Source organism: Eubalaena glacialis, chromosome 15 (genome assembly GCF_028564815.1).
Source record: "Eubalaena glacialis isolate mEubGla1 chromosome 15, mEubGla1.1.hap2.+ XY, whole genome shotgun sequence".
In the NCBI taxonomy this organism is placed as follows: Eukaryota; Metazoa; Chordata; class Mammalia; order Artiodactyla; family Balaenidae; genus Eubalaena; species Eubalaena glacialis.
In genome coordinates, this window is record NC_083730.1 from 20,850,483 (window position 1) to 20,866,121 (window position 15,639).

At 40.6% G+C, this 15,639-nt stretch overlaps 1 protein-coding gene across 1 annotated transcript; it reads right to left on the reverse strand.

The window, feature by feature from the left end:
* Positions 1–363: 363 nt before the first annotated feature.
* LOC133075916 (uncharacterized) lies at positions 364–13,411 on the reverse strand. Its single transcript, XM_061170378.1, is given in 10 exon segments — positions 364–495; positions 3,308–3,454; positions 4,670–4,783; positions 5,394–5,503; positions 6,816–6,969; positions 7,814–8,041; positions 9,683–9,704; positions 9,706–9,860; positions 10,349–10,570; positions 13,328–13,411. Coding segments are annotated over 10 exon segments (1,368 nt in total).
* Between the last annotated feature and the right edge of the window lie 2,228 nt (positions 13,412–15,639).

Here is a 15,639-nt window from a genome sequence, read left to right on the forward strand (position 1 = left end):
AGCATGGCACTAAGTTTCAGTGATGTGCAAAAAAAATGGATTTTCCTCTGGAGTAATAAATTTGAAGTAACAAAAGGAAAATAAACAAATATATACACGTGACTAAAATCCATACAAAAATATATTAATTTAATTTATCAGATCCCCTCCATAGATAATCTGCACAGAGTACACTGAAATGTTCCCTTAGCATGAATTGACTATGATCTTATCAGCTAAGTGAGCCCACAGGGCTGCTTCACACCTGCTTTCCCAATATCACTCTGTAAAGAGCTCCAAGCTCATTAGCCAAGTGGACCTTCTTTAAAAACAGCAAGAATAACATATGAAGAGCAAAGAATAGATATGAACTCATCAGCAAATCTAAGGCAGGTTGATCGCCTGGTCCTCCTTGAATTTGGGGATCTTCTTAAACTCACTTTGCTTGGAGAAAAGCTGGGCCAGGATGTGGTCTGCTGTGGCCTGGAGATAATCGTCCATGTCAAGGGTTTGCAACTGACAGTGGAAACAAAAAGAAGATGTATCAGCACCAAATTACTCAGGTTCCTACAAAGATCTTAAAGCCATCAAGGCATTTTCAAGACTGTAGGTACATAGCTGTGTAACATTAGGAGCTATGAAATCCTGCGAATGGTCCCCTTGTACACTTGTCTTCTCTTGCCATGGGGAGCTCACCATTTCGACTCTGGGAATGAGGAAAGTCTGACCGATAGCTAGAGATGCTGAGGCATCTGAAGCTTTCTTTAGAAGGGACCTCCATCCCACTGGGAGGTAGTTCTCTTTAAAGAGGGAGCAAGACCTTTAGTCTACTTGTAAGCAGGGACCAGTGGCCAAAGGGCCTCTCAGAGCTCCATGCCCAGAGGCACATGATGGAGGCTAACCTGGCTGCCAGGTAAGTAGTCCTCCTCCTGCACAGCCAGAGACAGTCGTTAATCTCTGCCTATCTGGCCTGGCTGTCCAGTTGGCTGGCTCTGACTCTGTCTGTCTGTCCTTGTGCCCTCTCTCTATCACGATCTTACTGTCCTTTCTGCACTCCTCCCCCTTGACACTACCGCTCTTTCTCAGCCAGCCTCTCAATTTCTGCATGTATGTGGGTCTCTCTGTGTCTCTCACTGTGTTTCTGTCTCTCTCTGTGTCTGTGTGTGTCTCTGAGTTTATCTGTCTCTGAATCTCTCTCCTAACTTTTTGTGTGTGTGTGTCTCTAGGTATGTCTGCCTTTCCCTGCCCCTCTGTATATAGGTCTGTCTGTGTCTGGGTATGTATGTATCTGTGTGTCTCTCCTTCTGTGTCTCTGTCTCTTTATGGGTCTCTGTCCCTCTCTGTGTCTATGTCTGTATGTCTCCTTCTATTTGTGTATCTGTGTTGTTCCTCTCTTTTTCTCTGTGTCTGTGTCATTCTCTTTGTAGATCTCTGTCTCTCTGTATGTCTCTATCTCTGTGTGTCTCTGGGCATGTATGTCTCTCTCTGTGTCCCTATGTCTCATTCTGTGTTTCTCTCTAGGCATGTGTTTCTGTCTCTCAGACTCTCTTTATTCTTCCTCCTTCCTCTTTCCCTTCATACCCCTATGCAAAATAAATCCCAGTTAGAAACACCCCTCATACCCCTTCTAATGGGTTAGTAGGGGTTATACTCCCTCAAGATGCATATCAGACATTCCTGGTGGTGGGGGTAGATGTAAAAAAAATCCCTCCTACCCAAAATTCTGATTCATTTTTTCCTTCCCTGTTGTGGATCACTCCCTTAAATTGCTTCTTTTCATTAAAAAAAACAACAACCCTCTACTTCTATTCTCTTTTCAAAAGATTTATATTATTTAATTCTTGACTTGTATTTAATAATTTTCAATTGTTATTTTTATCCTTCTTTCATATTTTTAAGTTTTAATTTGTTGGTATTAGCCTTTCACATCACAGTAATCTTTAATTAATTTTTAAAATTCCCTTTTCTTGATCTTAATTTTTTTAACTCTAACTTGCTGTTTTAATGAGTTTTTCCCTTCTTTTCCTATTTATATTTGATTTGATTTCATTTTGCTTCCTATTTGTTCTTATAACAGCTGTAGAGAATGATGACCAAGGGGGTGGCAGTGGCGGTGAGCCCCACACCAAAAGCAGGGGACACTGGAATCCTCTTCCCCCCGAGAGTCTACAGCTAGCTTTCCATTGCATCTCCTCCTCACAGAGCTCTTCACAAACCTCATCCCAGGTACCCCCAGGAAGGTTTAGAGACCCAGAGAAGCAGATGCTGGAATTTTCCAGTGTCCCTCAAAGAAGGAAAGTGTCATCATGGGAAATAAGCACCACTGAGCAGGATGGCGTAGGTTCTGTAGATGATACTGCTGAATTCATGCTGTGCTCTCCCCTGGAGATCTTGTTGGGTCTCCATGTAGGAAGAACCATGGCCAAGAGAAATGTCTGTCTGTTCCTGGATTTGCCCCAGGAATACCCAGACTCTTATAATTCTCACCCAGTCTCAGCAGGGAACCTAGTCCTAAGGACTGTTCAAAAATCTAAATTCCACTATTTATTCTTGTTTTTCAAACACATTATTCTATCTAATTAAGGAACACTGGGGTGAATTTTTAAAAGCAAACAACTATTTAATACAATAAACAATTCCTCTTAATGTATGTTTTATACTACAGATCATGATATATCAGATGTGCTTAAAACAAAGAATGATGGGAAGGAACGCTACTCCTTCTTGGTAGCACTGCTCAATCATACTCAATGTTACTTCACGTCTCCTAAAGTTTCTTTTCATATACAAGAGACTCTTCTTTTCCTCTCTCTGCCAAGTAAATTCCAGAAGAATAAACTAGCCATGCTCACTTCAGCTCCTCCCTCTCTGTCTGGGAACTGGCAAAGCTTCAAAAATCATGCTCTGCTTCTCTACGCTGTAAGGTAGTACAAGGGCCCACCTCAACGTCGGAAGGCCAGCCCAATTCTGGAGATAGATATTAGGAAACCCACTTGCCCACAGATATTAATCATATTCTCTAATACCTGCTTGATTAGTAATAGAAATGATTTCCTGGATCTCTATATACTGCTCTTTGGTCTTTTTTTCTCAGCTGGTTGAGAATTGGGGGAGTTAAGAGGGAATGTGATGTATTGGATCCCTTTATAACTGAATGAAAAGATTATCTGATTCTTCTGTTCACACATTCGTTCAGCCAGTTCATTCATTCAATCATCTATTCAGCACACATGTACTGAGGGCCCCTACGATGCAGATACATCGCTTAGCAGAGTATTCTGCACATCACTGGCGCTCAGCAATCTCTCTTAAACTGGCTTATTCTCACCTGCTCTCCAGTGCTGAAGGCAAGGATGAGAAGCAATTCCTTATCGCATGTACTCTTAATGTAATGCTGGGTTCCAGTGGGGAAAAATATCACATCTCCAATGTGAACGTTAAACTCTATGGTACACTGAGCATTGATAATGCCCACCTAAGGAGGGGAAAAAACTGTGCTGAAGTTAAGCAAATAAAATCAAATATTCATTAAGGATTAGTATTCATAGTGAAGAACAGATGGACAAAAGCATATGGTTATAAAGGGACTTCTCAGAGAGGGTAAATAGCAGAAAAGAGGCAATCCTTCCCATTAACTCTCCTGTTTCTGAGACAAAGTCCCACAAAAATTAAAAGATGCTCTATTTAAAGTAAATGTCCCTCAGAATGCATTAGTGAATTCAATAGTGTAGAACATCATGCAAAAAGAACATTAATCACCATGTTCTAATTAAGGGTTATCAATTACATTCCCTAATTAGGCAGAGGATTTAAATTGCAGTGTTTTACCACCTCTATGCCCTCCTTTCTACTTGCTTGGGAAAATTCAGCCTTCTGGGAGAGCAGCATCCTAATGGTCTTTTAAAAAAAGAGTTAGAGACTAAATGTGCATACAAATGCACACATATAAGCACAAAGCACACCAAAAATAAAATCTGATCCTTGAAATTAAATTTGTGGAAGATTACAATGCCCTTTTCCAATTTATTAAAGCTTTCACTTCTAAAAACATAAAACTTTTGCTATGGGTGACATAAAAGGTGAATTTCAGTCTGGTCTGATTCTTTCTGTCAAGACTGATTCAGGTACAAGCTAGAGAAGCCCATTTTACCTGTAGATCTCCCCAGGAGCCCTGTAGTAACATGCCACTTCGTGTGATTTTTCTGAAGAATCAAAGGGGGTGATATTAATAACTTCACCAAGATGACAAGTGTGCGTCAGAAGGATCCTGGATAAATGGGGATATATGGCCACCCTGCTGGTGCTCCACACCTCCCCCCCCCCACTCATCTTACACTGAGAGGCAAACAGCCAATTTCACGGTCCCCAAAGTGGAGCACATTAAATGCTTGCATTACCTGAGAATGCAAAACTCTGAACATGTAAGCAGGTATTCCAGCCCCTCACCATTAGTGATAAACCTCTTTATCAGTTCTGAAATGTTCTTAGCCCCCTCTCATGCTAAGAGCAAACTTGGAAGTTACCTAGCAGGACCTGCATAGTATCCTCTGTGGAAATGGCCCAGAAAGCCATTGGCACAGAGTCCTATTATGTTACCAACAAGTGAACCAAAACAAAGAAATACCTCCTGTTTGCTTCTTTCTGCACTGAAAAGGAAAGTTCAAAAAAAACGGGTTCACAGAGAAATTACCTTTGCACATCCACTTATTACATATCCCATTTCATTTGCATTAAAATGAAAATGTGGCTGTCTTAATCCATGGTTATAAATCCTGAGTGTACTAAAAGTGAGGGCATTTTGGTGCTTGAGAAAGAAAAAGAAACATGAAATCCAGTTATTTAGCCAACATTCAACTCAGCAACTTAACAATTCATATAATTATAATAATAACTAATATTTATGAAGCCCTCACTGAGAACATGCAATTTTTTATGTCCTTTACATTTATTATGTCACTTGTCCCTTATAATAATCTTTTAAGGTTGCCACCAACCTTATGAGATGAAATTAAAATCTAGGTTGGTTGAGTATACTAGGGTCACACAGTGGCAGAACTGGGATCTGAATCAGGGAATTTGATGCCACAGCTGTGCTCTTAGTCATTAAGCAATACAGCCATTTGAGCATTTAAAACAAATGAAAATGAAAAGAGAAATCTCACGAGCATCCAGTCTCTTTGTTAATGTAACCACCCACGCCAAGAAGTTAAGCTCCCAAATTCACAATGAGGCCTCAATCAATAGTTTGCATTGATCAAATCAACCAGTGTTTGACTAGCTCTTTCCTTTTCCTTTGTCCAGAAAAATGATGAATCCAATCTAAATCTCATATTTCATCCATTTTAATAATAATTAAATAAATAATAATTAAATAAATAATGTTTTAATAATTTCAAAACATTTTTCTCAATTACCTGATTCAGGAATTCACTAAAAATTTTTTCATCCTTGCTTAGTTCACTTCTATTTTTCCAATATTGTGCCAATTGTATTATTCCTCCTGGAAATTGATATTCTTTTGAACCTGAATCAGAGGAAGTTTAAAAAACAAAATAAGATAAACTACGTCAAAATGGTACTACAAAAGGAGAGTCAAATGCAGTTCCAGTAAGGTACATAGCCCTTCTAGAGTCACAGAAAGTTTATGTGGTAGGAATTGCCAATACCACATCCTATGTTCCCCCAAGGTATTGATCTGATACTGTCAGATACTATCCTAACTTCCCAAACTCTCCTGAAATTTCTAACACAGAGTGACCTCTTTAAGACAGACATTCAAGTCAGGGGACCTGGCTGGAAAACGTGAGTCATCCTAAATACCAATCCCTACCTCTCCCCTCAATCGGTCAACGAAGCCCTGTCAGTCCTGCGTCTCTAAATTCTCTGCTTCTCAACAATTCTTTCCCTCTCACATAGTGCAGGCCACCATCATCCCCTACTTGAGGGACTGCAGGAGCCCCCTGACTCATCACCCTGCCCCTCACCTGGCCACTTCCAATTATTCTCCACAATCCAGCTGGATTGGTCATCACTTCAAAAAACAAAACTAACACCAACTCAAAAAGATATATGCACCCCATGTTCATTGCAGCATTATTTACAATAGCCAAGATACAGAAACAGCCTAAGTGCCCAAGCTCACAGATACAGAGAACAGAGTGGTAGCTGCCAGCGGCGGGGGTGGGGGTAGGTGAAATGGTTGAAGGAGGTCAAGAGATACAAACTTCCAGTTACAAAATAAACAAATCATGGGGATGTAATGTGGAGCAAGGCGGCTATAGTTAGTAATACTGTATTGCATACTTTAAAGTTGCTAAGATCTTGTAAGTTCCCAGTGACAAGGAAAATATCTGTAACTATGTATAGTGATGGATGTTAACTAGACTTATTGTGGTGATCATTTCACAATATATACAAATATTGAATCATTGTGTTGTATATCTGAAACTAACATAGTGTTGTATGTCAATTATACCTCAATAAAATAAATAAATAAAATGATAAAAATAAATAAATTAAAAACCTCATTGTGTCACTCTCCTATTTAAAGCCCCTTAATTGCTACATAATTGGCCTCTCCTCTCTCATAAGCCTCTTCTCCTACAGCATCCCCCAGCCCCAGCACACCCCCCTCACACTCTGAATCTTTTTTCCACATTCTCTTTTGTTTCCAGCCCTTTTCTCACATTTCCTACTCTGTTGAGAAATGTGTCTTTTCAAACCTCTCTTGACTGTGACCCACTGTAAAAAACACATTACGTCTCAATCCAATACACCTATATAATCATATATATAAATACTTAACTAAAAAGCCTTCACAAAATAACATACTATACCTTTCAGGTCATAAAATTATCTCCACACAAGGCTATCTGGAGACTGTGAGCAATCAGCATTGATAACCAGTTCTGCCAAGTTGGGAGGAAGACTGACCCCCTCATCCTCTTTTTGCTTATGGAATGTTCTAATGAAACTAATTCCACCTTCAGGCTGAAATACATAAGAGACCATATAAGATATTTGTGAAACATTCTACAAATTTTAGCAATAGAAGGGGCGGTAGCTGAGGATAGGGCAGCATTGGCACCAGTGTGGTTTTCAGTGGCCCAGTCAAAAGAGCTGACCTCGATTAGCCTAAGACTTGTGATCTTTATGAAAATCTTCCAAGTATTCAATGTATGGGCATTGGTATTTTATGGTCAATATAAATTCCTGCAAAAATACACACTGGTCCCCATGCTTACCAACACTCTCACTAATGACTCATTTCCTCTACTTCTCCCTATAACATTAGAGCAGGATCTGCTGCAAGATAAATCTCAAAATCTTACTACTTAGATTCCTAAATTTACCACAAAACCCCTTCCGGGTGCCACTCACGGGCCATCACCCATTTGCACAGTCAGCATCCACATCTGACCCTCTATACCCAGCATTATCAGCAATCCCTCCAGCGGTAGTGTAACTACTGAAAGAGATCAAAAGTAGCCATTCCTCAGGAAGACTGTGGGAACCTCTGCATTAGATTAGGAAAACACAATTACATTACCTGTAGCAAAGTTATCCCTGGATGAGCATATGGCTTTTCAGAGATGAAAATTATAGTAATTTTTATTAACTATATCCTAACCTTTCTACCAATTCACTATACAGTAGCTTCCTATAGCAGTCCTTCGTAAGGGAAAATAAAGAGCAATTCACCTTCAGTGCTCTTGAGCCCATTACCCAAATGTCACTTTGTTGACTGCTACCTTAGAAACCCAAATATTCATGCCCTCTTTGTACCTATGTAATGCATACCCTCATGGGATTTGTTCTCAGCAGTGGTACAGACCTCAGGTGACCTGGAAGCAATGTCCTCAGGTATAGAAAAAATTACATCATCAGCTTCCAGGGTCTGAAGTTCATGATGTGTAGAAAAGAAGAGCAAGAAAAAGCAGTCTTCGCTCCCCACATGCTCTATCCAGTGTACTGTGTTTTTAGGGAAGATCACTTGGCCAGCTGTAACACTGTGCGTGGTAACGACAGCACCATCATCAGCCACCCCAATCCCTGCTGTCCCCTGAAACATAAACGGAAGAGCTCATCCAACACTACTTTAGAGCAAGGTTCCTCAACCTTTTTTCATTACGTCCCTTCTAAGGTACCTCGTTAGACTTTTTTTTCTAATCACCACCCTATGAAATGTTAACACTATAGGGGTACTGTAGATCTGTATACTATATACACATACTGCTCATGTACTACATGTACATCTATGCTTTATACATAAAAAGAGTAATACTTTTACCCTGCTAACCAGTTTTTGCCCCCTTTTGGGCAATACCACTCCCACTGAGCATTTAGAGCTCTAAGTTCATGCTAGTTTGATAGTCTGAAAAGACTGCAGGCACATGTGTACACACATGCATGTGTGTGCTTGCGTGTGTTTGTGTGTGTATGCATACAGAGGCGTATGTATTTTCCAGATAAGAAAAAGTCTGCATACAATGTTGATAATAATAATAGTAATAGTAATAACATAGTGCTTTTACTGTGTGTCCAGGTATTCTTCTAAGAAGGGTTTAATCTCATAGAGATAAAGCTCTAATCTCTCTTCTTGTTGTAAATTTTAAAATCAAGTGAATTGTCCAAGTATAAAAAAGGAGTTTTATTAACAACAACAGAAATATGTCACACACAAAAAACTGGCTGATCCTATTAATAAGATCATCAGGGTAAGACCAAACTCTGAAAGTTCTATGAGGGCTTAGTCACTACAGCTTCCCCAGTGTCTGGAATACAGAAGCCATAAATACATTTCAGAATTAATGACTTATTTGAAATTCAAGTAAGTACGCTAATTTCACTTCCAAAGAATTCTGAAAGGTCTAAACCACAAAAAGGCATCCAACTGGCTGATCTCAGAGACTCCAGGCTGAACATCAGCAAACTAGTTTGTCATTACAGTCACTGTTTTATTCCTTAGAGGGAAGCTGTAGTTTCTTTGATCATTAGATCACAGCTACCAGTTTTAGTTTTGGCTTAAAGGATGGAACAGTGGGGATTTCCCTGGTGGCACAGTGGTTAAGAATTCGCCTGCCAATGCAGGGGATTTCCCTGGTGGCACAGTGGTTAAGAACCCGCCTGCCAATGCAGGGGACATGGGTTCGAGCCCTGGTCCAGGAAGATCCCACAGGCCACAGAGCAACTAAGCCCGTGCACCACAACTACTGAGCCTGCGCTCTAGAGCCCGAGAGCCACAACTACTGAAGCCCGTGCGCCTAGAGCCCGTGCTCCGCAACAAGAGAAGCCGCCGTTATGAGAAGCCTGTGCACCGCAACGAAGAGTAGCCCCCGCTCGCCGCAACTGGAGAAAGCCCGCGCACAGCAACGAAGACCCAACACAGCCAAAATTAAATAAATTAAATAAATAAATAAATAAATAAATAAATTTATATATTAAAAAAGGATGGAACAGTGATCTTAGCTTAACAATGTATGAAAAATGATTTCATACTGAAGAAAGAAGTTCAAAGTGACGCCAAGAATAATTAAAACAAACAGGTTAATGCTTTAAGGCACTGATAACTAATCTGAGTACACAGCCAAAGCCTGGATGTTGTCTATCACTTATTTAAGTAGGTTTTGCAACAACCTAAATAATAGCCTGAGGACACACAGAACAAATGCTTAAGGGCAGAACGTGGGCAGACAGGTGATACCTGTACAAGATAGCCGTGTTCGGAGGCCATTGCTTTTTATTCTCAGGGTCCCCAGAGTCGTCTGTGATCTCTGACTGTTCAAGCTGCTGCCAAAGGCCTCTTCTTCAATGCTGAGATCGTCTTTGGCATTGTTCCTGTACCAGGCCCGCTGGCTTGCACCACCGGGGAACTCAAACACCTGAAAAGCCATAAGCAAATCATCAGCATGGAGGCCATCTCCTGAGGAACGTGAGGCCACCATGGCCTATGGAGTAAGCGGGAAGCACAAGGGAAAAGGCAGTGGTGGTGTGGTGAGTACTGGAGCCCCCAAAAGGAAGAGAAAGAATAGGTCTGCAAGACTCCAGGAGACAACGTGGTACGTGCAGTGCTATCAGTCTCTGTTTGACATAAAAAAGAACACCTATCTTGGCAAGAGAACAGGGCTGTCCTGCACTTCTCCCCTGTAGCCAAACATAGAACTATCTACTAAAGAAAAATTCTGCCTGGAGCCAATATCCACTCAACTTTCCCCCTTCCCTATCCCTCACTTCCCTTCATCCAAACAGCTCGCAGCTGCTTCCTTCCAATGAAGAGAGAACAAAGCTTAGAAAACAAGCAATGGAAACTTTGTTTTGAAATCACCATTTATAATAGATGATTCTTTTTCCTAATAAGTGTGATCCATACCTTGGATTTAGGTAAATGATTAAGAAACTTGAATTTTGGATCAACAGCCTTTTGCACCATGGGAATTACTGTTTGCAGAGGCTGGGCTCCAGGTTCTGAATGGGGCTGAGAGTTGTTCACATAAACCAAGGAGAGAATCAGGACTCCAGATGCCGTGGTAATGGTGCAGGCCAAGAGACACACCAGGAAAATGCTCGCCAGTGACCACTGCCTCTTGTTTTCCTAGGAGAAATTATGAAGCCATTATTCTCTACTCTTGATGCATGAGAAATATTGCCTCCTTTCTCAATTTGGTTTATTTTCTCTTTATTTAAAAAAATGCATTTGTGGGATAAACATACTGAGTAAAATACTACATGCGTAAATAAATATACACATACGTACACTCACAGTACGGTCAGGCCCCATAAGACGGCTGCTCTCTTGCTCTCTGTACACCCCCTGCCCCCCTCCCCAGCCCTGCCTCATGCTTACTTATGCACATGACTGCCTTCCCTCCTAAGTGGAAAGTATAATCAGTAACCACCTGCGTGATCGCCGCCCCCCCAGCCGCCCCCGCTAACCATTGTTCTAGCCCTGGGACCAGACCAGCTCCAGTATGTTCAGTCATCAACAGGAAAGCACGGCACTTGCGGTGGTTGCTAACCCAAAGAGCTGTGCGGAGATGTGTTCCACAGTCCCCCTGGCAACCAAGGAGCCCTTTTGATGTCATGCCCCCTGTAACTGATAGCCTCTTCCTCCCCTGTGCAGGGAAGATTGCTGTCGTGTCCTGCCTGCCTGCCCGTACACGGTGGCTGTCACTCCAGGACCTCGGCCTCTGACTTGTAAGATTCCGTGTCCGGTGAATCACTGATGTCTCTGCGGCTGACTCAGGCTTTCTCTTCAGTCTAGCAGCTGGGCAAGTGCAAGGACTGCAGGCTGCGGGGCACAGCCCCACACTCACATACACCCCGTATACCCAGATGACATCCAAATAAACAAGGATAAAAATAAAAATATAAGGAGCTGGGGCACAGAATAATACTAGAAAATTAAGTACCCAGTTAAGTTTGTATATGACATGCATTCCAAGTCAGTCAGCCCCTATTTACCAGTTTCTTCACCTGAAAATCAAAGAGGTTATAAGTAGTTTTTTCTAAGAACTTTTTGATTCCAGAATGTACAAATGCATTTACATGTACAGCTACATGCATGGGAATAAGCAACATATCAGTAATCAATGGGCCTGACAGGTCTCTGTCTCTCTCTCCCCCTCCCTCCTTCATTAAATAGCTTCATTAAATTCCCTTCCTCCTGTGTATTACCTATACGAGCCTCCAAGTCACCACCCATCTCCAAGTCACAATATTTCCATGTATTTCTACGTTACTATTTCCTGGTTTCGTATCACAAATATATGCTATAAACAGCAGTATTATTTCTGAGTTACAATCCACATTACTGAAAGCTGCCAAGAAAATACACACCCTAACCTTTGGACCAATTTGCCCTCACTCCTCTGACCGCTAAAATGATGTTTATAAGCAATGATGTCCAGGACTCCTTTTCCACTGCCCTCTGAGTTCCTGGTCTTTCTCTCTGCGCAAGCAAATCTTTGATCACTAATAATTCTAACAGACATTCTTACTTTAACATTCTTAAATATTCAAAAGAACACAAATAACAAATGTTGGTGAGGATGTGGAGAAAAGGGAATCATCGTACACTGTTGGTGGGAATGTAAACTGGTGCAGCCACTGTGGAAGTATGGAGCTTTCTCAAGTAAACTAGAGATATAACTACCATATGACCTGGCAATTCTACTCCTAGGTACATAATAAAAAAAAAAAACACTTATTCAAAGAGGTACATGCACCCCAGTGTTCATAGCAGCATTATTTACAATTTCCAAGATATGGAAGTGTCCATCAACAGATGAATGGATAAAGAAGAGGTGGTATATATACAATGGAATACTACTCAACCATAAAAAGGAATAAAATTTTGCCATTTGTAGCAACATGGTTGGACTTGGAGGGCATTATTGCTAAGTGAAATAAGTCTGACAAAGACAAATACTGTATGATATCACTTATATGTAGAATCTAAAAAATACAACAAACTAGTCAACATAACAAAAAAGAAGCAGACTCACAGATATAGAGAACAAACTAGTGGTTATCAGTGGAGAGGTGGGGGAGGAGCAAGGTAAGGGTTGGGGAGTGGGAGGTACAAACTATTGGGTGTAAGATAGGCTACAAGGATGTACTGTACAATACAGGGAATATAGCCAATATTTTGTAATAACTAAATGGAGAATAATCTTTAAAACCTGTATAAAAATTTTAAAAATTATCAATTCTTAAATGGTATATTTTGTATAGCATAATCATTTACCAACATATTCAATTTAACATTGTATAAGGGTAATATATTGAACAATAAACAACTCATTAATGCCATGAACAGCAATTCATAGAAAGCTGGGCCATTAAATAGCTAAAGGAGTTAAGAGTTTATGAGAGGGGCTTCCCTGGTGGCGCAGTGGTTGAAAGTCTGCCTGCTGATGCAGGGGACACGGGTTCGAGCCCTGGTCTGGGAAGATCCCACATGCCGCGGAGCAACTGGGCCCGTGTGCCACAACTACTGAGGCTGCGCGTCTGGAGCCTGTCCTCCACAACAAGAGAGGCCACGACAGTGAGAGGCCCGCGCACCGCGATGAAGAGTGGCCCCCGCTTGCCACAACTGGAGAAAGCCCTCGCACAGAAACGAAGACCCAACACAGCCAAAAATAAATAAATAAATAAATAAATTTATAAAAAAAAAAAAAAGAGTTTATGAGAGATGGCAAGTCAGGAGATATTCAGAGCGGGAGATGCTACCTTTCTGAAGAAGGTCACTTGAAGAGAGCTGGTCTAAAGAGGGACTGTTTCCTGAGCTCTGCATAAAGGTTATGGGGGGAACTAATCTCAAGATGTAAGTCCCCATTTACATTCTTACCATTCTGGATATGGTATTCATCTTCCCCAGAGATACAACATTCTGCTTTGCATCTTCATGCATTTCAAATGCTAAGTTGTCCATTGGCATAGATGGGCAAGCAATTCACTGAAAAAGAAAAACAGGGGAGGGATGTAGCTTTAGCAAATGGAGAGATCCCTGAGAGGAGAAGAATGATAATTCTTAAGGAAGGAAGTGCTTATATAGAGCTGAAAGTTAAGGAAATGAAACAAGGAAGTTGTTTCTTAAACAATAATCTCAGTTGAAAAAAAAAAAAAACCATAGAAAGCATTGTCAAATTAGAGACCAACAAAACACTTCTTTTGGTCCCTAACTCTTTGCTCACTGATGGCACATACACAGATAATAACAACAATAGCTAACTAACATTTATTTCCTCCCTTCAACAAAGTACCAGGCACAGTACTAAATGCTTTCCATACATCATGGGATTTAATTCTTAGAGCAATCCTGTCAGGTACTATGATGATTATTCCCATTTTGTAAATTAGGAACCTGAAGCACGGAGAGGTGCGATACCTGCCCGAAATCACACAACTAGTTTTAGTGTAGAAGCAAAGCACCCTTTATCAAAAGATTCTTCCATGGCATTGGTTCTCTGCAGAGTCTGATGGTGGGTGCTCAGTCTAGCACAACATTTTATCACCCAAATCAGTCCTGCCTCGAGATAATGTGACTGATTTTTCTATGTGGTTTACTTATCAGATAATTTTGTTACCTGAAAGTTAAATCTTCATTTAAAATTCATTTTGCATCAGCTTTCCTGGTGGTGAGCTGTGGCCTGAGTAAGCTAAAAACTACTACTGTAATCCACAAAACAGTCACCCATCCTCCTTTCCTTTCTATCTTCCTACCTTTATTCCTTCCATAAACATGGTTGAATGCCTACTCTATTCCAGGCTGTATACCACTCTGCACATTACAAAGCCTTTTATTACCTTATAATCTAGTAGGAGAAATGGAAAAGAAAGCAAATAATTCCCCCCAAAAATGTGCTGTGTTCTGATAGAAGTATGTACAAGATCTTGCGAGGACGGAAAGAATAATTGTGTTTGAGATAGGAAGAAAAGGCAAGGCCTCTCTGAAACCATAATTTTGAGCTAAGTCTTCGAGTCCCAACACTGTTTCACTTGGTAGACACACTTAGTCAGTTACATTCTATTTCATATTTCTGGATTGTCTGTAAGTAGTTTAGTAACAGACCATGTGGTAAAAATATAGATTCTATCTGGGTCAGGCAGCTCAAGCTCTGACAAGGCTGAAGGTTAATCTATGCTCAAGTGATGGGGAGTGACTTTGTGGCTTTCCTACCATATCTCATCAAATCTAAGACGCGTCAGTGACTCATATCAATTTAGCCTTTTCTTACAAACACCTGGAATTTAAATGTACGGCATTGATTTTTGAGGTAATAAAATATTCAAAATAATTTATCTATGGGGCCAGCAAGGTGATTTTCTCATCATGCTATCAGAGTACCATAATACATATTTTTCCTATTAAATTTTCCTTGTGCATTTGTTAGAATGAATTCTACATTTTAACATCTCTAAAAATGGGATGTGCTTTACAATGAGTGGTCTCTAAGACTCAATGGAAATATAGGTGGTGTGGCCACACCAGTATATACTAGATGAATATCAGTCCTGCCAGTGGCTATAACCAGGGCAGAAGTTTGTAGTGTATGATTAAGAGTGAAAATTCTAGAGCCAGACCACCAAGGTTTGAATCCTAATTCTGCCACTTATTAGCTGTGTGACCTGGGGCAAGGTATTTAACCTCTCTGTGCCTTGTCATCTTTACAATGGGGCTAACAATGTTGCCCTCATAAAGGTGGGAGAAGACTGAACTAGTTAATATAAGTAAAGCACTTAGCACAGTGCCCATACATAGTAAATGCCCAATGAATGTCAGCCTTTTCCTTTTTAATAAGCACAAGTAGACTCACTACCTTAATAACACCCTTATTTTAATATGGTAGAAGGACGTTTGAATTCATAAACCACCTATTACCCCTCCTAGTAAGTCAAATCACTACATCCTCACCCATTACCTTGAATCATTTGTAGAATTGTCCTTACTTTGCAAATTAGAAAATCGGAGTAAAAGACCTGCTTATATTAAGATAACAGAATTGTAACTAACACCCAGGTTTTCTTATTGCCATTACAGTGAACTTCCTATCTAGACCATACCTTAGTACTACGGGCAATATATTTCTTATCTTTTAACCCCTTCATCTTCTTCTAACCCACCCTTTCACCATTTAACATCATTTAAACCATGGTCAC